The 24,972-nt window shown below is 33.4% G+C and overlaps 2 protein-coding genes across 4 annotated transcripts in view; one reads left to right on the forward strand and one right to left on the reverse strand.

The window, feature by feature from the left end:
• LOC130901309 (protein tiptop-like) overlaps positions 1-24,972 on the reverse strand; it is a 355,321-nt gene that overhangs the window by 238,700 nt on the left and 91,649 nt on the right. The window contains exon 1 of one of the 3 annotated variants that reach the window (XM_057812559.1): positions 14,348-14,700. The exons of 1 other annotated variant lie outside the window; for it this stretch is intronic. In XM_057812559.1, coding sequence (XP_057668542.1) covers positions 14,348-14,387 — 40 coding nt within the window. In that variant the 5' untranslated portion in view covers positions 14,388-14,700. Of the gene's footprint in view, positions 1-14,347; positions 14,701-24,972 lie in introns of those variants that run through there. One more of the 3 variants, XM_057812557.1, reaches the window with a different exon arrangement.
• Positions 23,175-24,972, forward strand: part of LOC130901310 (zinc finger protein 624) — a 116,445-nt gene continuing 114,647 nt past the window's right edge. The window contains exon 1 of the mRNA XM_057812562.1: positions 23,175-23,291. The gene's annotated coding sequence lies outside the window, so the exon portion shown is untranslated. The remainder of the gene's footprint in view (positions 23,292-24,972) is intronic.

Genomic DNA, 24,972 nt, shown 5'->3' on the forward strand with positions numbered 1-24,972 from the left:
TTAAAGATAAATATGATAAATAGCGCAACATATGATTTATATTATGGACAAAAGCTTCTTCTACATAAATAAATTGTAGCAGTTACAATTCTGGAATCTACGAAAATTAAAAGGAAAGAAAATTACAAACAGACAGGAAAAAAACAAAAGAAAAACAGTGAATAAGAAAATTAGATGTTATATGTTATAAAATGAGATACCAAGAAACGATGAAAGAAGAATCAAATAAATCAAGAGAGAAGACATAATGGATGAAATGTGGATAAAATTTGGAAACAAAATAATAATGCAGACAAACAAAAATAAGTAGAACGACACGCATGGTCAGCAAGCAACACAAGAGAGCAAATTGGTGATCGAAGACTATAACAGATGCTGTTATTTTAGAAACCTTCCAGAAGAAAACAATTTAAACGAGACAAAATACACAAAAAGACCAAAGGACAAGTGGAATTAACAGAAGCCCAAACAACAGTAAACGTTCAAAAGATATACAACAGGCAAAACAGAAACTGTAACTAGGGAAGGTTAGGTTAGCCGGCGCATGTTACGTAATGTTCGCTAAGAACGGTTCCACATGCATCGGTGGAGAAGAGGGTGAGTTTTTAGCTGATAGGCGTCCACGCTAGTGGATGAATCCAGCACACCTGGGTCCACTTCAACAGAAAGATCATACTGAAAAATATATATAGGAGAAGCGCCAAAAGATTGGTAAGTATGTTTAATCACGCCAATAGACAAGAAAGGAGACACAAGAAATTGTAACAATTAAAGAGGAAACAGGTTCTACCAAAAACCATAAGACTCACAACAAGAATTTAGATTTGTTACCGCTACAGTTGTGATGGCGTCTACGAAGACGTCAAAGTATAAGGAAACATTCCTTGCTTACTGAATAGCCCTCGTATATTTCAAACGTATGCATTATACATACAAATTAAATGAATATACGAAGAAAATTACATCTATTTTCTGTTCAAAACGTCAAAAATTTATTATTTAAATCAAACTAGCAACGTTGCAAATATATTTCTGACCATAGATGTCTAGATAAACTAGAATATAACGTGTATGGTTGTTATATGGGCAGCAGACGTGTCAGAAGACCAGCATAGGCCATAAGACAGTTATGTTTATGAGGATTCTGGACAATATCGCCTTCGGAGAACGTGTCCACTAGACCCAAAGTCCGAATAGTCGATAACTTCATCGAAGAGGTGGCTCTGAATCGCGTAGGAAGGACGTAAATTTATAACGTTGTTTTGATTTATATAACTAGTCACATTGAAGTCTATGTACAAAACAATAATATGAAACATGACAATATACAAAAAAGAATTATTATAAATAGTCAGTCATCTATTTACAAAAGATCCTAATTGTTGAATTATTGTACCAAAATTAATTTAAGTTGACAGATAAGTAGTTGAATTCAATAGAAAATTTGGTAAATATATAGTTTAGGTTGCATACGCGCGATTTCCTTGAAATTTTAGTATGTTATACAGTTTTTTATGCTGAAAAAGAATATATATGTATATATATATATATATATATATATATATATATATATATATATATATATGCAAATACTTGGTGTTGATGAGGATTAGGGGTTTCTGATGAACATTTAGACTATCTTTTAGTATATTTATTAAATTAATCAGCATAATTTTCTCCATGACATACTAAAATTAAAAGGAAATCGGTCGTATGCAACCTAAACTAAACCTAACTAAACTAAACTAAAGCAAGAGCAAACCAGTTTAATGTGAAAATTAATCGTTTTTATTTCAATAGAATTGAAATAAATTCCTGTTTTTTCCAAAAATTATTTATTTTTAATTTGATTTTTTCCTCATATATTAAATTGAAACTGTTATTCCCAATTTAAAATAAAAAACAACGAATCCCGAATCGCCAGACAGATAGAAATCTAACAATTCTCAGAGTTTCGAACTGACGGCAACCGCCACCACCCGTTTCCGGCTACCGAACCCTTATACTGGCACAGACGTGACGGGCGCGATGGACAGTCCATCACGGGACATTTCAATCTAAGAATCATAGGCGTAGTGAGGTTTTGTAAAAAGTCATTCAAATCGAGCAACATCACTTACAATTTATTTAATCGTAATATCACGATAGATTTTTCAAGTGGTATTCGATACGGTTATTTAGGGTGTTCTTTGATGCAAAAAATTCGGGAGTGATGAGAAGACGTGGAAATGATGCTATTACACAACTTTTACAGAGACAACCTGTACAATCGAAAGATAACGAATAGAAATTTTCTATCGATTTTTTAACAAAACGATACTTTTTGATTAACTCGATAGAATTTATGGATTAGGAGATTTTTAGTTCGTTGTTCAAACCAACTAAACCGTTCGCCATAAAGAGACACAGTGAAAAAAATTATCATAAATTGTAATTATTTATTGGAAATTTATTGAAACTGCATACAATCGAACATCGTGTTACTTATATAAGGAAAAAATTGAAATGTAGAAAAAATTAGTTGGAAACATCTTAGAAGGAACAAAATGATCGATAGAATAAACTTTCATTGTGTCGCTATAAGGCAGAATCTTGTAATGCTCTTCTAAGTTCAAAGAAATATTCTCCGTAGACTCCATAATGTTTGATTGTGTTTTAAATACCTTTTGTAAGTATTTTCAATCAATAATTACGATTTATGATAATTTTCTTTATCTCTTTATGGCGAACGGTTTCCTTGGCATGTACAGATCTATATAAAAATCCACAATGGATGGAAAAAGTTCATACACAATATTCACAAAAGCTGAATGGTTGGTAAGGAGCAATTGGAATAATAATAATTTCAAACTTTTCTATAAGGACCACTTCAAATAATGATAGATTTTTCAAAACTCTTATGTACCAGAATTAATTAGTTTCATTCCCAATTGTATTAGTAATTTAAGTACAAATAGGAATTTAATTTCAAAACGAAAGTGCTCATTATGCTGTTAAGTGTAGACAGTAACGGACAACTAGATTTTGGCATATATGTGTGGACAGAAGAGGTTGTATTCAGTGGTCGTCAAGGTCACCAAATTTATCTCCATTGAATTTTTTTCCACGGGGCTATTTGAAGTATCTATATAGTTTAAAAAATTAATATCTATGGTGTTTTGTAGTCATGGCGCTGAGGATGCGTAGCTTACAGTTGATTTAGTGAACTCATCCCTTTCAGAAAGTGCAAAAAAATGGAATGGTTCCAGCTGCCACAAATATTTATTTTATATTTTCACGCAACCAGTTATAGTACTTTACGTTTCAATAGTCTCCTGGTCTTCGGGATAATAAAGAATTCACACGGTACATCCTCTACTAAACCTAGCATATTCAGGTGTCCCGAGGAGGCATGTTCCGATAAGATGAGATTAATCGTAAATTATTTTTTCAAATTTACCTGTTGGCGTCATCTTAAAATATGTGTTAAGAAAATTGCGGCAAACAGCATTACATAGTATACGAAATATAGAAAAAAAAAATTAATGCGTACAGATTATAATAATCAAGCTACAAATTCGATGTTCTACCCTTTTTGTCCTACCCCGTATACATAAGAAATCGCATATTTTTGGATGAAGTGCGTGTTCCTTTAAATAGGGTGTTAATTATTTTATTTAATGAATTGGAATTGAATAGAAAATTACTTTTGATAATAGTATTTTAATTAAGAATTTTAAAGCAACGATATGAAATGATTTTAGAAACGATAATGAACGTGATCCCTCTTCCGCTCTCTTTCGCTGCCCTCTATCCTTAAAATCTCCCCGATCCTCGCCGCCATAGCTTTCCATCATATCCCTCAGTTGTCGATGTCGGTCGCCTGGACATCTTTGATGTTTTAATTAGTTTTCTTGATTCCTGCTCCTCTCTACTCTGTGATGCTTGTTTGTTTCTGACGAGGGCTTTTGTTTCTTCTTTTATTTTTCATTATTTATTTCCTCGTCGTCCGTTTGTTTGTCGGAGGGTTGCTGCTTGCCTCTAGTAGTTGGTTGTTTCAGATGCAGATTTTTTATCATTTTGTTTTTATTTTGGAAATTAGATTTTCCTTGTGTTGTTTCTGAGTGTTGGAATTCAAATGATGAAATTGATGGCTGCAAGCGATTTGTGTTTTGTAGACTCGCGTATATAATCAACCGAATTAACCAGTCGTCTTTCAGGTTGATGATATGCGTTCGTACTTACTACATGAACAATTCCAAATACAAAGTAAAGCCCTAAATATTGCCTCATAACACTATCAATAATAATTATACGAAACTATTAAAAAAACCCTGTGTACAGCCGTTTGTCAATGATTTGTGTTATCCATTAATACTACTTTATTGACTAGTTATTCATATCGTATACAAAATGTTTGTTTCGTTGCGATTTTGATATAAAAATGGCAATATATTTTTAAACATCCTATGTATCATCTTGATTGTTGAAAAATCTGACCACTGAGTCATTTTTTCATGTCTCGGAATAGAAAATAATTCAAACTTTAATTCATTAATTTTAGCTATTGAAATAACGGATGTATGAGCTGGTGCATTGTCTTGATGAAACAACACTTTTTTCTTTGTTAAAAGCGGCCGTTTTTGCTTAATTTCTTCGCTCAAATATTGCATTAAGTTCTCGCTGTTAATAGTTTTTCTTATTTCAAGACAATCAATGAAAATCCTCCCACACGTATCCCAAAAAACCGACACCATGACCTTGCCTTCAGATGGAACAGTCTTTGCCTTCTTTTGAGCCGATTCTATCTTTTCAGTCCATTGTTATGATTGTTTTTTTTTAATTCGGGTGTGATGTGAGGGACCCACGTTTTATCCATGGTTATGAAACGGCTTATTTCTGTGAAATATTACCGAAAAATCCTTGAAAATACCTTCACGACGCACTTTTTGAAATGCCTTTAAGTCGACGATCATCCAGTACCGATTTGTTGATTTTCTGGAGTCGTCACCTTATTTCCATGACCACTGCGATGCTGGTGTTCGCAGCTCGTACGGCCTAGTTTAAATCCAATATTAGACTGTTAATAATGAGGGTGCAGTCTCACCCAGAGTAGAATCTATTTCAGCTTTTATATTGTTTGGGCTAAAGCTTTTCAAATAAAAGTATTGTTTCATATAACGATGACCAACTTTTTCCATGTTTACAAACTCACTGGAAACGTTCACTATTGAGGGCTGCCAAACAACGTGGCGTCTTTTCAAGCTACTATCACCATCTCTGGGTCAGGCCAGGTACTTTTGGGACCATCCTAGTATATCGTCATATTTTCCAGGATGTTGTTGTCTAGAATCTGAGGATTATTTCCATAAAGATAATTCATTAATGAAACCAACGCTTGGGAAAACTCTACCATTTCGAGGTTATATTTTTGATGTATCCTATTGTCCCAATTGCATCGTTTACTTCAATCTACTACAATTTTGAGCTATTACCATAGCTTAGTGATTTTTCTAAAATTTTCTACTTTTTTTGATTAAATATTTGCATCTTTTGTGAAAAGCTTACAACCCTGTTCCACTTCTCTTTATCCTCCACGACTTGTCTCCAGTTTCTCACCCCTTGTTGTCCCTAGCGTGCTTTGGATCAACCTTTTGGCTGTTCTATGTCTGGCTTTCATTATGTTACCTTCCGTATAAAGGCTTTCGGATCTCTTCTTCATGTATGACCAAATCAATCAAGCCTTTGGATATTTATCACTGTCACTATTCTTAGGTGTCCTCCATCGGCCTTGACAGATCCTAGTATCTTCCTTAAGATCTTTCCCTTCATTATTCGAAGATCTCCGTGCAGATTGAAATACAAACATTGCGCATTTAACACCAAGTCTCTCTCTTTTTCTCTCTACCTTAAGTTTTGACAGATCGAGCAAAAAATTCTGTTGTGCGATTCTTTTAATTTTGTGTTTTTCTGAAAGAGCATGAATTTCTGAAAAATCCTTGTCATTATTGCGACTATACGATTTTTTCCACCTTGTAGTGGTATTTTAGATAAATTTCCTGGATTTTATCTAATTGCATACTAATTTTCCGGTTTTTTCTGTTAGATAGGAAATTAATTCCTTAAAGAGTAATTTTGTTTGTACTAATTATCAATTGCATGATACAGAATGTTCAAAAATTTATGTAACAAAATCTGAAGAATCCAATTGAAGACACAAACATAACCATAAATGCGAAATATTTTATACAATAATTAAGAACTCTATACAAAAGTTTTCGATCTTATTCGGAAAATAACCCACTCACTATATTCCCCAGATTTGAGCCCCAGCGACTTTTTTCTGTTTCATAATCTCAAAATTTCACTTTCAGGAGAGATATTTTTACCATACAAGGTCGTTATGGCATACGTCAATGCCTATTTTGAGAAGGAACTATTATTTGAAGGGTTAAAAAAGTTATACTAAATGTATGTACTTTAAACAAGACAATTTGGAAAATAAGAATATTTACAGAAAAAAATGTTTTGTTTCTATATAAAGTCGGAAATATTTCTGACAACCCTCGTGAATTCTTAGTTGATTGTCATTGAATCTGTCTAAGATTTTTTAAACGAAGTTACGATGCCTGGCTATTAAATAACGAGACGGTTGAAGTAAAAAACGAGTAGTGCGTTGGGTATCTAGATATATTGTCTATGTGGGTATCTGTTTATCTCATGCGCGTGTTTTTGATTATTGTAAGCGCTTTAGTAAGGACCTAGAGAGCACTGAAGATGACCAGTGCTCAGGTCGCCCTGTAACTGTTTCAACTCCGGAAACGATGACCAAAATCAACCAAATTGTGCGTGCAGCTCGTCGAATGAGCATCCAGATGATTACCGAGGCTGTGAACGCCGATAAAGAAACCGTTAGAAAAATTTTACACGAAGAATAACACACCACAAAAGTTTGTGCGAAGTTGGTGCCAAAAAAACTGACTCATAACCAAAAGCTCTTGCATCAACGTGTCTGCTCAGATTTCCTTGAAAGTTTAGAAAGATTAGAAAAAGATATGCTTTAAAAGGGACCCGATTTGAGTTGATGGAAGCGGTAAAGCAAAAGACAGAGTTCCTAAAGGCACTCACCAAAGAAGACTTCCAGCACTGCTTCGATCAATGGAAAAAATGTATGGAAAGGTGTGTGGCGAGGGGAGGGAAGAATATGAATGGGAGCCTTCGAATGTTGAATATTTTTATAATAAAACCCTTTTTTGTAACCAGTCTCGTTATTTAATAACCAGACCACGTACACTCTGTAGAAATAAGTGGAGCCAAATTTTTAACAATTTAATCAATTTTCCGATAATAAAAAAGTGAAACATTCGTATCTCAAAATGAAAGTAATTTTCAATCGTGTCCAATAGTACAGTCAGTTTAACGTAATCATTTTATATAGTTCGTATTAATATACAAGGTGGGACGTAAAACTATTTTGAAAGAGTACTGACCTTTACAAGAAATATGCTCATTGCAACGTTGAATTTTTATGAACATTCCGATTACATCTTGTACTCATTAAAACGGTTGCATAATATAAGAATTTTGAAAATAGAATTGTGTGACAATCCTCCAATAATATCGTTTGTTATTCAACATACATAGTGATTATTTCATAAATTAAAAACTTTATTTAGATGATTTTTCAAATTGTTTCAAATTGGTATATTAAACGAGTTTCAGAAATTTGTTGTTAGCGAATAGGAAGTTCAGTGCCAGGCCGTAACGGGTCGATATTATTACGAGGGACTGCGTGAGTTGTACTCGTTCTACTTCCTCACTTTACTCTCAACTCTCTCGATTTATCCATTCACAAACTCTCTCAAACACCATTCAAGTTTCGTTTGACGCACTTGTGGATTTATCATTTTTCACCTTTTTCACCATTCATTTAATAGTGAATATACTTTAAAGAAACACGGCCATGAAAGAAGTTAATTGTAAAAAAAAATTAATTAATTAATTGTCTATTATACAGCGAATTACTAACAATCGAATGTTTATTATTGATTCATTTCTTATTTAAATAACGTCAAGTGCCTAATCGCTGCAGTGTTTCACAGTCGCCTAAAAATAAGAACAAACAAAATGATATTCACATAATTTTGCTTCATAGCTCAGTTGACCAGTTGAATAATGTTTCTCCTTCCGATTCACGCTGTTGCAGTAATATTATTCAACTGGTTTACATGGATATCTATGTTTTGTGCGATGTTGCCATGCCCACGTTATAGAACCAGCTGTCTACAACAGAGAAAGAGTACGTTCAGTCCACCATAATGCGTAACGCGGTGGGTAGACGCCGAGTATACAGCTTTTTCGTAACTTTTCGTACTCTCTAGGTCTTTAGAACGATTTCAATTGAATAACAATATACTATAATAGAGTGCATGTGATTTTCTGCAGTATTGAAGTTGTTTTTAACTTAATAATGAGATTAATGAGGAAAAAATATGATTAAAAAACTGTTGTAAGTAGGACAAAAAGCTTCACAAGAACATTTATGCCAAAAATGATTGAATCAGTCGTTGTAATCAATAAAATATTGTTTTCTGTGCTTATTTTTTGGAAGGGATAAAGCTTTGATAAAAATGGAGGTTTCTTATCCTTAAAGAAGACGACACGAAAACTACCAAAAGCCATATTTTTGAAAAGAATATGCGGTATTAGGATCGAACAATACTTTGGTTCATTTAGATCCTGTTTAATATAGAGGCCTAGTGAAAATGTGTCGAATTAAAAAGACCTTTTAATGGTTTGCTCAGCGCACGCGCGTCCGCCATGCTTAAACGGCGGCAATATGAAAGTGTCGGGCAGTTTTTCTGAATATGGCCAGGCAACAAGTTATATCACCTTTGTCACCAATTAAATGAAAAATTAATTGATGGTGCATCATTAGTGCATCCAACGGTAGAAGCTCATTCAATTAAGACAGAATTGGTTGAGAGGTTAGAATCACAATTTTAATGACAAGTAAAACTGCATTCTTCTGTGAATATTTAAAATAAAATTCTGAAGCTTCAAATAAATTTTTTAGGGTAAAGAACGCAATTCGCAACCATGTCTCAGTAGATCCAAGTCTAGATAAAGGAAAGTGGTTGAAAATAGAACAAGACAAGCAACGAAATCGTCAAGCAGTAAATAATAGTCCTTTGTTGAGTTTCCCAATTGTATGGCAAAAATTTCCATCAACAAGTTTGCCAAAATTATTTGATGAAGCTTCTATCTATGACTATCTGATTTCATCTTGCATGGTAGAGAAAGAAAATGAGTCAAACATTTTAGATTACAGTACAGCAAAACCTATAAAAAGTTGACAGTAATCGTGTTACAGATATTTTTGATTCCATCACGTCTCAAGTCAAATAAAAGCATCGTATCACACAAAAACTAGCTACTCTGTGATGAATGATAAATCTATGATAAATTCTTAAAGTCTTTATTTTCATGATCAATCCCTTAGATCCGACCATTACCTCGACCACAACGCTTAACCCACAAATCACATTTACTACACTTGGAACAAGTGTTTAAATGATTTGTCACTGTTGTTTTAATACGTTTTTGACGGTATTCCAAACAAGGTTTTGGGAAACTCTCAAAAAAATATAGATTTTCTAAAAAGGATTTACTTCGTGTATCGCTACGGCATACTCCATAACAACAATGTTTTTTTGGTAACATTTATCATTTCAATAAAAATACTTGTTAATTTTTTATTTATAAAAATGTGTTTATTTCAAATTCACTGTTTTTAACAGATAAACAATTTTCTTTACTTTTTTTTTTTATTTTAAATTGTATAGAAAACGTAGTGTGTATCGTATGTTTATTTGTAAAGTGCCCGAAAAACATGGCGAAATTTGAGGCATACGCAGAAAATATTTTCAATTATTTAAAGATCTATTGGGTATCCACGGATAAGAGAGTGGCATATTTCTTGAAAGAATTAGATGCAACTTTAAATGGATCCCGAAGCATATTTAAGTTTAATGAATATTCTCTCAAGGTCGTTAAAATTCTGGAAATTTTTTACTACAACTCCCTACTGACTGCTAATGAGAAAGTCGCATCCAATTTTTGTATAGCAAAAGTTTCTATCGTTGACTATTTTCCGCGCCAACCAAAGCTGGCAACGCTGCCTTATTTAGTCTAGTTCCCATGTGCTTCTATAATACTTCCTATTCAAATTAGCAGGTTTTTTGTGTAGATAGTGTAAAACCACACCTGATGAATTTTGTTATATTGTGGATGTTTTATATCAAAATCAAAAATCTATCACAAGAACTGGAAATAAATCATTTTCTCATCTGATATTGAACCATCAACTATTAACAGTCTGTCCAAGAAATTGAGTTACACAAACAACTTTTTATGATATTTGAATTAATTATTTGAGTAACATCCCATGTCCATTTTTGAGTTAGACCGTGGTAAAGCTGTTTTTTCTTGCTCTAATGGAAACTTCCTTGTGTAATGAAATTAAAAATTTAGAGACAAATTCATGGTGTAAATGGTAGAAAGTGATTGAATAAAAGATTTTAAATCATGGTGTGGTCAATATTATCAGAAAAATTGCAAGGATTATTCCAAAAGAAAACAAAATCAAATTCAACATTTAAACTTTTATGGTGTTTCATATTCTCATAAGCATGGTCAATTATTAATAGTAGGATAGTGAGCGGCCAAGTACCTCTAAGCACGTAGGCCTTCTGGTAAACCCATCGTACCCCATTGAAAATTACAAAAGGACAATCAATAGCTTTCGCATGAATCTTTTGACGGAACTATAGAAGCTACGATGGTTGACCAAATGTTTTAATCGCGCCCGTGCTGGACACTCACAGTCAGCAGTTTATTCCTCCCATAGGCACAAGCGGCACGTATCCGGATAAAAATTCAGTCGCCAGTCTTTGCTTTGGCTTGTCTTGTCTCATACCAGGTATCTCTATCCATATGATAAGCACGTATGTGAATTTGAAGTAGAAAAACTTTGTTAGTGGACTCAATGAACAAACTTTTGATTTGAAATCAATAACCAGAGGATCCAAACATCAGTACCTATATGCAAAAATGTTGACCTATCAATATCAACAATACCAATGAGCTCAAGAAAGTGGAAGCCTTATATACCTGCAGACATTGTTGGTGAATTTCATTCGAATATTTATTACTGGCCAACTATCAATATCAGTTTGAATCGTTTTAGTTCTTACTCAATACGAGGGTTGCCTTTTAAGCTTTTAAAATCGAACAATAGGTGGCGTTTACCACTGTTTTTGTTTTTTTGTTTTAACAATTGCTATTGCGAAGTCAGAGGAAATTTAGAACTTTAGTAAGTTGTTAATGGTGAACGTTTAGAAGAAGCAAGTTTATGCAAAAATTGAAATTATCTGTGAAGGCTTAAGTCGAATGATTATTTATGATTATAAAATAGGCGTTACTCCTTAATAATATATAGAATCGCTTCGTTCGATAATGAAGCATCATCAAAAACTAATGTTCACAATTTCGCAGAATTTCGTCATAGTCGTCAGTGATGTAAGCTAAGAAAGTTTGCCAAAATCGGTTGTCATTTTGACAAACATAGATGTTATGAGCAACATGATAAAGAAGATCGGAATGTGACTTACAGACCGTTAGAAGCGTATCTTAGGATACCGGAGACTATAATATTATATCACAATGAATGATGGAAATTACCACCTCTAGTCCAAACACATGATCGTCATGGATTGCCGTATACGATTTCTTATGGTGTTGCACGCTATTTGAATACGATTCTTCGAATCGTTGATATCAACCTTGGGTGTCGAGTAGACTATTGATTTAAGGTTGCTAATTTCACCCCCGAATAATATAACAGGAATATTGAAAAAATACCCTTAATTAGTGCAAGAAAATTACAGAATTTCAAGTTTCTAGCATGACATAAATTAAAAAAAAAATGAAAACTCAATTTTAGTCACCACTTTTTAAGGGTGATATATAGGAAAAGGGTGAGGAAATTATGTTACAAGAAAGACCCATCTCAATTCCAAACAAGTAATCACCTCCTGAATCCAGTCGCATGAACTTGGAAACATCTTGTATATACCTTCAAAATTATTTGTATGTACTTGTATATACCTTTAAAATTATGTGTTACTTTTTAAATATATATTCCCAGCTTTCGAATATTTATATAATCATCATCAGGGACTCAAATTACGGTGGTAAATATAATATAAAAATCAGGATACTGTGTGAAAGTGTTGTTTTGAATATATTGATTCATTCGGCTGTTTAACCGCTCTGATGAGACACAATAATGTCGAAACTAGTCAACCGTTACAGCATTCTTGTAATTGTCAACCATTAGAGACGTACATATCGATAAAAAAGTCGATGGACATCACGTTCTTCGGTTATTTCGACTCATTACGATATGTTTGGAACCGTAGCGACCAGAGCGTAGAAATTTGGTAAAAATACACATTTCGTCAAGGAGAGGTAGGATAAGAGCGGATTTAATGAGATTTCAGGTGCATTGCGGGGACATCAAGTTAAAAATGTCTCATTTTAATAAAAATATATGAAAAAACTACAGAAATTATTAAAGATACAATCATGAAATTTGAACAGTAGTCAACTTTACAACGCCAATTTTCACTAAGAAAGGATTTATGGATTTTTCACCCATAGAACTAGAAGATCAAATAAATAGGGTACAACTAGTTGCATAGAAATTAGAGAGAAAGAGAAAATCAATAGAGCAAATGAATGAAGAAGCAAAGGATATGCAAGAGTGAAAAAAATAGATAAATAGAAAAATACAAATACTCTCGACGTTCGAAAAGCATCAAAAGATCTGGAGAAGAAGAAGAATTTTACACCCTAAGGGGTGAAAAGAGAATAAAAGTGAGTATGAAAAAACCTTCAATACCAATTTAAAAATCACCCAATCGATTAATGGGCTAATCCTACTTAATAGTTCCTTCTGTATCGCTTACAGGGTATGCAGAGCATTGACGACTATTTTTTCACCCTTGTTAATTCAGCCAAAAACATGAAATTTGCACAAATGTTGCTTAAATGACGAAAATGAAAGAATTTAACTCATAAGAGGGCTAAAATTTTTATATTATTGACAGTTGCTATATCAGACTTGTAGTTAATAATCTTTAGTAATAAACACTTACAAAACTACTTTTTAAAAGGGGTGTAATAAGAAACGAAAGTTTATAAATGCAGTAGTTGAACTTTTTTTTCTAAACTATGCATACATAAACTAAGCTAAGAGTAATTTTCATGTCATCTTCTATATAAACCAAGCAAAGTCTAGGTAAAGTCCTGCAGACGAAATTTTTTCCTATATCGGGGCCAAACCTAAAATATTCCTCATCCTACATGAATAATGCATTCACAAACAATCTATCTCCAATAGATATTTCAAAATAGATCTTTAGATGTATTTTTAATGAAAAATCAATTAGAATCAATTCATAATAGAAACAATTAATTTAATTGATTCAAGTCGAGATTTTTGCCCAATTCGTCTCGTGTGAAGTTTCAATGATAAAATTACGAATTAAATGAGGAAATCATCACTACTTGAATACAGATTTGTTGGTTTGGGATATTATATATTGTAATAATATTTTATTGAAAGTATTTTTGTTCAAATATACACCGTTTTTTGGCTGAATAATACGCGGTTCCATTGACGTAAACGTTAAAATAATGATATGTGGGTCAATTAGAAAACAAAATGGCTAATTGGATCATAAAATAATGAAATGTATGATTTATCTTATAGAACGAACTCGTAAAACAGTGGGTACCTTCATGGAGTGGTGTTTATAGAAAGAAAGCTCTGCACATGTTCTCACGCCACGCGGGAAGCAATTCATCATTGTGCGCAATGGAACTCGAAGTTTAAACAGCAATAAATCTATGCGCATATATATTCAACAATTCTCAAGGTAGTTTGAAAAATAAACACGAAAATAGTCTCAACATTTGGTTATTTTATTGAAAAATGAAATAGTTGATATGATATTATATTAGAACTTATAAAACAAATCATCCGTTTATTGTTATCATATTGTGTAACCTGAGAATAGAATTAATATATACCTACCTAATATAATATTGTTTTCGACTATCTACAATCAATAAACAATTTTTAGATAAAATTAATCCGGATGACAACATTTTATACCGTATTATGATAAATAAACATTCTTTTATTTATTCCTGTTCAAATTCCATTAATCAAAATAGATTTTCGAGAAAAAAATCATGATTTTCATTTATCATTTCATTGAGAGAAAATATATCAACATACATTTCATCCTCTTAGGACAGTCTTGCTTCCTCCTCGGCATATTGTCTGTTTTGCTTGGAGTTTTCTCCTCCAATCTTCTAAAATAGCGCAAAATCTTGACTCAGTTTTTTATCAACTCCCCACTAGTTCATCATTAATTCACAACAAAAAAAATACAAAAATATAAATATATATCGTTAATCATTTACACAACACAGCACAAGTTACTAATCGTATACATGATAACACGTGTCTTCGGCGCCCTGTCAATTCACTGTCACTTGTCACAAAAATTAGGAACTTGAGAAATGCGTTGCGTTAAGGAGCGAAACAGGTGCAAAACTTCCTCCTCCAACGTTAGGTCTCCGCGGACTGAGTGAGTGACAGCGAGAATCGCGGTGTTTCCCCCACCACTGCCGTGTGAGCGAGAGCCGGACGACAATCGTCGTCAGGTTGTGTACAAGCGCCGGCGTCACTTGGCGACGCTTCGTTCGTTCTATCTCACTCTTACTTCGTAATGTCATCTCTCGTCACCGGCGGAAACACATCTTTGTAAATTTGCGAGCGATTCCAATGCGCAACTTCATGGTCAGTTTGACAGGTGGGCGGATCATCGCGGAGCCGCGCCTTCTTTATGATACAAGCCTCTAGCCTCGCTCTCGGGATGCTGTACGAAGTGTCAATCTGTGGAATGCCTACGCGTGGTTTATTGCCACTTCTCTCGATCGTTTCACCTGTTGTTTGCCTTGTTCGGCGCGAAATTGTTGTTATTTCGACGCCAAGGTCGCTATTAAGCATTTTTTTTTTATTATTTGACTGAGTAATACATTACGTTTAATTCCGCTAGATTTGTATTATGTAATTTGAACAGATGCTTCTACTTTTTTTGAAGGTATAAGTATGATAAATACCCTACTTTCAATAGATATAATTCATACTCTCATTATCTTGCATTTGCATTTTGCGGTTTCAGTAAATATAAAAGCTACTTGATTTCTCAATATAATTTTTAAAACTTTGCCACTTAGTTCAGAAGTAATCTTCCAGCAGAATGCGCATTGGTGTCAGCGATAAGACCGAGCTTTTGATCAGCATTTTCCAATTATGTTATCCAGATGTGTATTTCTGGTATGGCAAGTTATACACAGATTACATTTTTATCACCAAAGTGTTTTATAAATTGAATCAAATGAAGGGAATGTGATTTTATTGTAGTATTGGCATTCATATTGACTATAGATCAACCGTATCTTAAAAAGAAGTTATTTCTGTTTAATAAAATTAGTTGGGATGTTGCCTATCTTAGACTTCTTGTTTGCGTGCCTTTCAGGCTATCCATTGTCTTTTGTTGTTAATCTCCCGAACCATTGACGAAGATTTTTTCACCATGATGTTTTGCACCGATCTTCGTTTCTCCTACCCATTGCATTACCAAGCGAAGATAGAAAAGAGCATAGGATAGCATAGAAAAGACATAATATTGTACCATAATCATATAGGTACAGATAAAGGTTAAGATCATGGCCGAAAAGGTTTTTTTTTGTGTTTTATGAAACTTACTGCTCTCGCTTTGGCTATTCTTGGTCATATCTGCACGCATTTATTGTTTATAATGATTCTCATGTCTATAAGCCTCTACTATTAAAACGAGCGTAGCAAATATTGTTGTCAAGATTTCCGTTAACATCTTCATAAGTGTTCTCTTCCTTGAATATGAGTTGATGAGCCCTTGTCTTCCACTCCTTTTCTTATTTCAACGAACTCGCCACTTAATCGCCATTTATTCATGTGATCGATTATTGATATATATAGGTATTTAAAAATAATCGATTAATCGAAAATAATCAAATAATCGAAAAATATCGATTAATGGATGTAGACAACATCCTGTAAGAATTTGGTTTTATAAAATTCAATGTTTCTTGCCTATTTTCATTCTTAAAAATGCATAATGGTTTTGGCACAGTTTAATTGAATTTGAAAGAGATTTTTTGAGTGGCTTTATTACAAAGTAAAAGACTGAAATAGTTATTTGTATGCTTAGGCCGCGAAATACCTTTTTAAACGTATCGAAAGAACAGTTATCGCCGAGGCAGCTTGCGGCCGAGGTAAGATAATGTCGTTAAAAAGTTTCGCGGCTATGGCATACACATTATTTTTCGTACAATCGTTAAAATAATCAAATAATATAATAATCAATTCAACGATTAAGAAATTTATTTTCTGAATAATTATTTCAACATAATTCAGTATCAGAATCTTACTTCCAAATATCTTCTGTAGGTTCATTATTTGGTTTGTTTTTATTGGGAATCAAAACATAATGTCTTCTGTATGTTCCTAGTGGTAGTCTAGCTCTTTATCTTGTTTTTTGTTGGAATCAAACCGAATCGTTCTTTTGAAGCTTTATTTCCGATTTTCGAATAATCGAAAATTGATTATTTCCGATTTATCGATTATTTTGGATTTATCGATTATTTTATATACTCGATTATATTTTTTGATAATTGCTCAGCCCTACTCGCCTTTATTTGCGCGAGGTAGTGAATTTATATGAAGCGATTTTTCTCGATTACAATTACATATTGGTCGGCGGAAATAGTACAGTTAATCACTCGTGTAAGAAGAGTACAATTGATAAAAACTACCGGTTCTGTAAGGAAAAAGGAAACTATGATGAACATCTTCTGCAATTGTCTATCTCTTACCTAAAACAAGGAGCATAATCCTGCGACAAACAATTGTGTCTCAACATCACTATTCATAAGGACCAAAGCAACATAGCAGCTAAACTTGAATAGCGTTACACGGCATCTACGTTACCATTAACCAAGTACCTAACTTTTATTTAACCGTGGTAAGAAGTAAGTATGCAAGAATTGTAATTCCAATTTACCGATCAAGCAAATTTTAACTAAATTTTAGAAATACGACGCCCAAAGACAACAGTTTCACTTCAAGTCGAATTGCAGACATTCTAAAGGACTCGCTCAGTACCTTTCTACTTCAATTGCTTAATTGTGTGAAATTTCACCATAAATTTCGTGACAAACGAAAAGTAACAGCTTAAGCCGCCATTTAATATCAAAGCTTAGTTAATATTTTTACCTAATCAAGGTTGCGCACGTGTGAATTGCGAGAGGATTAAAATTCACTACAGTTTATCTTTTCAAATTTATTTTCTTTTTTGGTCTCTTGCTTTTTATAACGTTTTTTTTTTTTTGGAAATATTACGTTCTGTGTCACCTCAAGAAATTGGGGAGATACCAGACCTCTTCGACCAAACGAATTAATTTTAGCTTCCTTGGTGTAGACTGAAGACGATGATGTCGATTATAGGAACGAAAGATGTAACGAAAATAGTGAAGTTGGGGATCAATTAGAAGAACCATACATTCTGGAAGTAAAATTACTTACCATATTAGGGCTGGAGCGACGACAAAAAGAAACGGGTACTCTTTGTACTAAAAAAGGGTAAAACTGGAATCGAAAGAAAATGCGGTCACTGTGACACCGTTACTGTGCAACTAAAAAACTCTTAGTGATCAATCAAGATATCTAGAGAACATGAAACGTAGGAAAATGAAGTTCTAGAATCTAGCTAGCTGTGCCGTGGCTGAGCTAATAGCAAAAAAGATGACTCATACGACCGCTGAGTCAACTATTCTACCTGCTTGTTGTGAAATTGTTAAAATCATGTTTGGAGAGGAATGTGAAAGAGAGATAAGGAAAATTCCTCTGTCAAATAATACCATAAGTAGGCGTATACAAGACTTGTTCAAAGACACAAGTCAATGAGAAACTAAAAGCAGCGGATCTTTACAGATATAACTGGGAAACCCCAAATTTTAGCATTCGTCAGATTTATAAACGAAAACAAAGTAATCGAACAATTTTTGTTTTGTAAAGATCTTCTTGAAACAACAACTGGACAAGACAATTTTCAACTAGTACCATAACTATATTATCGCTGCTGATCTTGGAAGTCTTGTGTAAGTGTATGCACACACGGTTGCCCTGCGATGGTCAGCCGTTTGACAGGATTTCTATCACTAGTAAAGAATGAAAATCAAGATATTATATTTACTCATTGCTTCCTTCACAGAGAAGCTCTGGTTGCCAAGTCTTTGGTTTCTGAGCTTGAAGAATGTTTAAGAATTGTTGTGAAAATGGTAAATTTTATTAAAAGTAGGCCTTTAAAAGCTAGAATATTTAACAATCTGTATTCTGCTAGCATATCCAGTTGTTGTTGTACACAGAAATAAGATGGCTATCCCGCAGACGTGTCCTGTCGAGCTTCTATGAACTCAGAGAGGAGTTAGTTTTCTTGGTGATGACTCCTGGTGTATTAAAGTGGCGATTTTAGCAGATATATTTAAGAAATTGTATGTTTTGAACAAAGCCATGCAAGGAAAGCGAGAGAACATTCTCACGTCTACAGATAAAATCAATTCATTCCAGCAAAAGCTTTCTTAGTAAATATCTAAAATAGAAATATGTTTGAGCTTACAAAAGATTGCCACATTGACTTTAATCTTTCCAATAGGCTTCGTCAGCTTCAAAATATCATAAACAAATATTTTCCATTTCTTGATGTATCTTGGGTGGATGGACTGGGTGAGAAATCCTTTTATTGATTCTGCATATGAAACTGCATCTCTTAGTACTGATGAAGAGAGTGAACTGATTGGTGTCAAAAATGATTGTGGTTTCAAAGTAGTACTGTAAATTAAGTTGAAGAAGCTGGAGCCAAAATGAAAGGAAACTAAAGTAAATGCGGTTATTGCATTCTTTTGGATCCCTTTGATAAATGAGTATCCTTTTATCTCAATGAAACTATTGAAGGAGATGCTCCCGTTTTCATTATGAATGCCATCAAGGCAAAAAACCGTTCATTGCTAAAAAATTTGGTTAGGTTAGTAGGACATGAGTGTGTGCTTGTCAATTATTCAACCAAGAAAGGATCTTGTAATAAAGGGACATCAGGCACAAATATCCCACTCGTTTTTCTTTACACCTATTACGTTAAATAAACTTTATTTTGTCCTGTAATGATTTTGTTTTCTCTTAATATTAAAATATTTGCTTACTTAACTTTAGTTTTCATTGATAATTTTTCCTGATAAAACTTGCTATTTTCTAGTGTAAGTATTACCATTTCATATTGTACAGGGTGTTTCAAATTAAGTGCGCACTATTAGTAACTTTTTTAATATTCTAGATACGAAGTCGGTTAAATTTGCAAAGTAGTAGTATTTTTCACGCTGATTAAGATGGTGAAAACAGAAAAACAATTGCTTATACCGTTTTTGAGTAAATGAGAAAAATAGAATATTTTTTAATAGAACACCCTGTATATTTCTGGCTCAAATTTTTCCAAATAATTCACAGAATATAAAAGTTCTTACACGGCATTAGTCTAAATCTCAAAATTATCAAGATATTAGCCTATTCATCTCTTTAACAAATTGGCTGTGGATATTTATTTTTTTAACAAGTTGGCTAAGATAAAACTCAAGTATAATCTAAATATTTTATTACAGTATACAAAAAAACAAATACAAACTGGATTAAACGTGCAAAAATATCGCCGTGTTGTTCAATACATTTCTGAGTATCCTTTAGTACACGTTGCGTAGCTTTTAAAACGGTTCTACCGTCGATGGATGCTAAAATGTGTCTGAAACTATCTTGAAGTTCGGCTAGTTTCGTATATCTTCTTTTATAGACCTCGTTCTTGACATAACCCCAAAAGTAAAAGTCTAGGGGAGTTATGTCAGGAGATCTAGCGGGCTAACATGTAGGACCATTTGTAGCAAACCACCTATCTTGGAAAAGTCTTTCCAACAATATTCTGACTTGATTCTGAGGAGCTCCATTTTGTTGAAAATAAATTTGGTTACGTGCTTCTAAATTGAGATCATCCGAATATTCTTCCAGTACATCTGATAGCATATCAATGTATCTCCTGCCTGTCAAAGTACCTTCATAAAAAACTGCCCCAACTATTTTGCTGCCAATTAAAGCACACCATACATTAATACTGAATTATCTTTGCGGATTTCTTGGATGAGCAATAAATAAATTTTCTTAACACCAATAGTGCATATTCTTACAATTAAACATACCCATATTTGAAAAATTTGCTTCGTCGGTCCATAAAATGGATTTTAGAAAATTCTGCTTACACTTATTTACAAACAATTCTTCTTTCATTTTCACCGGGTACTAATGTTTGCACTGGTCGGTACTTGTAGGGCACAAACTTAAATTTTGTGAGAATTCTTCAAATTGTAGATAAACTTTACTTCGATAAACTTAACCACTATCCCTTGCCAAATCTCTGGTTGAATCATTTTCGTTCGCTTCAAAATATGCAGACACATTTACTTCTACTTGCTCACTTATTATGAATTGTTTCTTAGTTCTCACCTTTACAAAAATAGTTTCGTCATTTCCGAATTTTCTATTCAACTTCTGTCTGGCTGATCACGTTCGGGATACTTTTGACCATATAGTTCCAATGCTTCAAAACTATTTTTCTACACATGATATACGCTTTTAAAATATCGCATTTCTCTAAATTATAGTTTTAAATCTTAATCCACACAGACTGACACAAATTACTTGTTTGTTGACAGCAGTGTAATCCTCTGAAGCATGAAATGATGTTTGACGTACACCGCCAACTTGTCAAAAGGATAAATATCGACAGCCAACTTGTCAGAAAGATGAATAGGTTAATATCTTGGTTATTTTTGAATTTACACCGATGTTGTATAGGAGCTTTTATATTCTGCAAATAATTTGGAAAAGTTTGAGCCAGAAATATACAGCGTGCTCTATTAAAAATGATTTTATTTTTCTAATTTACTCGAAAAGGGAATAAGCAATTGTTTTTCTGATTTCACCATCTTAATCAGCGTGAAAAATACTACTACTTTGCCAATTTAACCGACTTCGTGTCTAAAATATTAAGAAAGTTAGCAATAGAACTTAATTTGAAACACCCTGTATAACAGTATATATGAAACATAATGAAACGCAATATTGAAATACGCTAATCAATTGTGCCGAGGCTAAATAAGGATTAAAGTTAATATGACGTGACGGAAATAAGGTTGGGAATCGCTGTTCTAGATAGTGAAATATATATACTGATTCAAACGGTGGATTCACGAGATCAGAAGTTAGCCTAAAAGAGAAAAATGGTCATCGTTGAAGCACCGTTCCAGAGAAAACTCCAAATAGAAGTTCAAATTCAGATTTTCCAAAGCCCAGCCTGGTAAATACATATGATATTCCCCCAGTATATACATTCAACAAATTTTTTTTCATATATACTAATTTTTATATAATTTCACAATATAAGACAAATAAAATAACAATAACTGTACGAACTTCGAAATTAAAGTGAATCCGCTATAATTTCTCCAGTCATTATCGATAAAACTGTTAACTCTGATATGAAAAATAATCATAAGGTAACAATGAGCAGAGATGCTTAAGGAAAAGCCACCAGATATTTAAAAAAAGTGACTGCTGCTATCAGATATATATGGGATGTTTACATAGATAAAGCTGCCTAAGTGCAGGCATGTATATGAAAATAGATTAATAGTTGCTGGGCTCTAGTGGAAAGAATCCTTCCCGAATGTACATTCCTATTAAGTCAGGAAATTCCACATACATTCTCATTGCAGCTTCATATCTTGTGGCTTATGGGTTTATAGCCCCGGGCTCCAGGTCCAAGAGGGCCCCATCATTTGGAAATCATTCTGTATTTTTTGATGTGTTGATAGCACAAATCTAACGTATTGATATTATTCTGTGAATCATTCCGGGTTTCGGAATTCCTTAAGGGGGCCCCGTCATTATTTTAGCCCCGGGCTTTCTAAATCTTAATCCGGCCCTGGAACTCGATCACGTTTTGTTAGACGACGATCAACTTAATTGCCCACTAAAAACAAATTTAGTAAACGCGAACATGAAATTTAAGCAAAAATTCCAATTCCAATGAGAATTCCAAATTTTTTGACAAAGAGAAAATGCTTGTTTCATATAAAACTAGAAGCAACAACAACGTGTTTTGACTTTCAACCATGCAAGGAGGTGTGTTCTGGAATGTCTACAAAACGCAGTTCATTAATCTAAACTATCAGTCAGAAGCATTTATAACACCTATGGTGCTAAAAATTGAAAAATGACCACCAAACTACGCAATCTTTGTAGGAAACCATTTTGTATAGAACATCGCGACAAGAACTGAACATCCTGTGAATACAAAATTAAATAAATATTGTATCTACCTCAAAAGTATCACCTCAAAACATCACACAATTTTTTTTGTGTATTCAGCCGTAAATTTTGCGAATTAGCTTGAACTGTTGAAATGCTAAGTTTTCTGGGGATATGGATACTTCATGCTCTCCCACTTTCTGATCTCCCGATACCGTCGTTAGTACACATCAAACGCTACCATTAAAAAAACAGTCTTGTTCATCTTTGTTATCCAACCAAATCGTAGCAGTATCTCGCTAACAAATATTTAAAAGTTAGTATAAAGTAAAAAGATGTGTATAACATTTTCTTAATACATACTTCCTAATCTATACAATAAAGTTATAATTATCATATCTATGATATGAAATCTACGTAGACCCAAAAATCATTTTACAGAAACAGTTTTTCGAATTTTCATTTTCATAAAATGCTTTCCCTTTATTTATATTTTCACTTCAGAAAAAGTTTATCAAAACATATCTATTTGTATAAAAATACTTTTATAATAAATAAATTTAAATAACCACCTTTTGAACACATCGGCTATTTTCGTATCCCACCCGACGACGTTTTTTGTTCGCTATACCGTAGTGTTGCACGATATTAAGTCAATCATGAACTTTGTTTATGTTTTATAGAAATATGTGAATAGTTAATGGTAAAAATCAAGATATACTAATAAGTAAGTGATCGTTATATCATTTTCAATATCATACAATATTCTTTTCTCAGTTTTTAATGGTTAAATGTATTAAAAACTTTTATGTTAGTAACATAACCTCACATTTTTGCATCAAACAACTGTAGTAATTGCCTGCAGAAACGGAAGGAATGTTAAAAACCATCACATTGATTTGTTGTTGAAAGTTATCAACATTTCCATAATTATATGTTTATATATTATTGATTCTTTCATAAAAATAACATTATTGATTTTTAATTCAACTCTACCTACCTACCTTCTCTTTTACAAACGTACATATAAAAGTATTAATAGTATATAATTATAATTCATTTAACAGTTAGTTTGTGTATAATATATCGTTATAACAGTATCATAATTCATATTATATTGAGAGCAATACCATTTTTTTCATTGTTCAAATAATGTGACCCTGAATGAGAGTAGAGATGACGTTGACGAAATAGCTGGTAGATGGCAGCTCCTATCGAGTTAATGCGTTCCCTAGCGTTTTCGAAAGGGAGGAGCCTGACTATTCACATACGGTATAGGATGTGTAATTAAATGATATATTCCTTTCATATGGGAATTTATCAATAAAATAGTTGGGGAATAGAGGGTGCCACATAAATAATGTCGGTTCCCAATGTTCGTTTTGTTTATAAAATATACATACAAAAAGAAAGCTTTAATATTCGAAGTATAGCCCATTTTATTCTATAATTTTAATCCCTCGATTAGCAAATTCTTCGTGACCTTGGTAAAATATATGCACTATATTTTGAATTCAAAATTTTTCCCATACAAGAATTTCGTCATGGATCTAAATAAAGTAGCAATCTGACGATACCAAGGTCCGACTGAATGTCGGATGTAGTAGGAGTTCAATACCATCAAGTTCTTCGATCTAATATTATTATATATTTGGATTAGCATTGTCTTGCTAAACCTGGATATTTTTCCCATAAATCCTCATACATTTCCATCAGCTGTCCATTATATACCTGGGCATTGATAGCTCGACCATCTGGAATGATTTCGGAGTATTCTAAACCTTCATAATACCACCAGAGACACAATAAAACTCGAATCGAACTCTCTATACGACAGTTTCTGGTGATTGTCCTTTGTATGACCGCGAATTTTCCATATTTGGCTTGTTTAGTATATCTAGTCTTATGGTCGAGGATGGTGAAGAGGTAGCAGAATAATCAAAGTTAACTACTTAAAAGGTCTAACCTGGAGTCATGTACTAGGAGGGGGTGTCATGAAACAATGTGAGAGGTACAAGTATGTTGGTATGCTGGTTTTCTTCAAACGTGCTACCAAATATCTTGGAGAGGATGAAGTTAATTGCGTGCTATTAGGACGTTAAAAGTAAGATAACTTTGAATTCTGTGGTTCAGGTATCGGTCAGTCAGGGATCGAAAGATTATTGATCTATTGAGGGAGTTGGAAAAAATCGGTCAATGGGAAAAACGTCGTGAATGAAAGTGTATGTGTGTACTTGTAGGTTAGTGTGTATATTCAAGGAAGCCCGACTTGACAATGTTGTAGGAATCGATCTGGTCGTTTTGAACACCGAAGTTCTTGCTGCTGTTGCAGTGGCTGTGCTGGTGCGTCGTCCTCAGGGAAGTCCATCAGCTATAGTTGGTTATCGACGGGCTGGGGTACAGGATTT

Source organism: Diorhabda carinulata, chromosome X, assembly GCF_026250575.1.
Source record: "Diorhabda carinulata isolate Delta chromosome X, icDioCari1.1, whole genome shotgun sequence".
Classification (NCBI taxonomy): Eukaryota; Metazoa; Arthropoda; class Insecta; order Coleoptera; family Chrysomelidae; genus Diorhabda; species Diorhabda carinulata.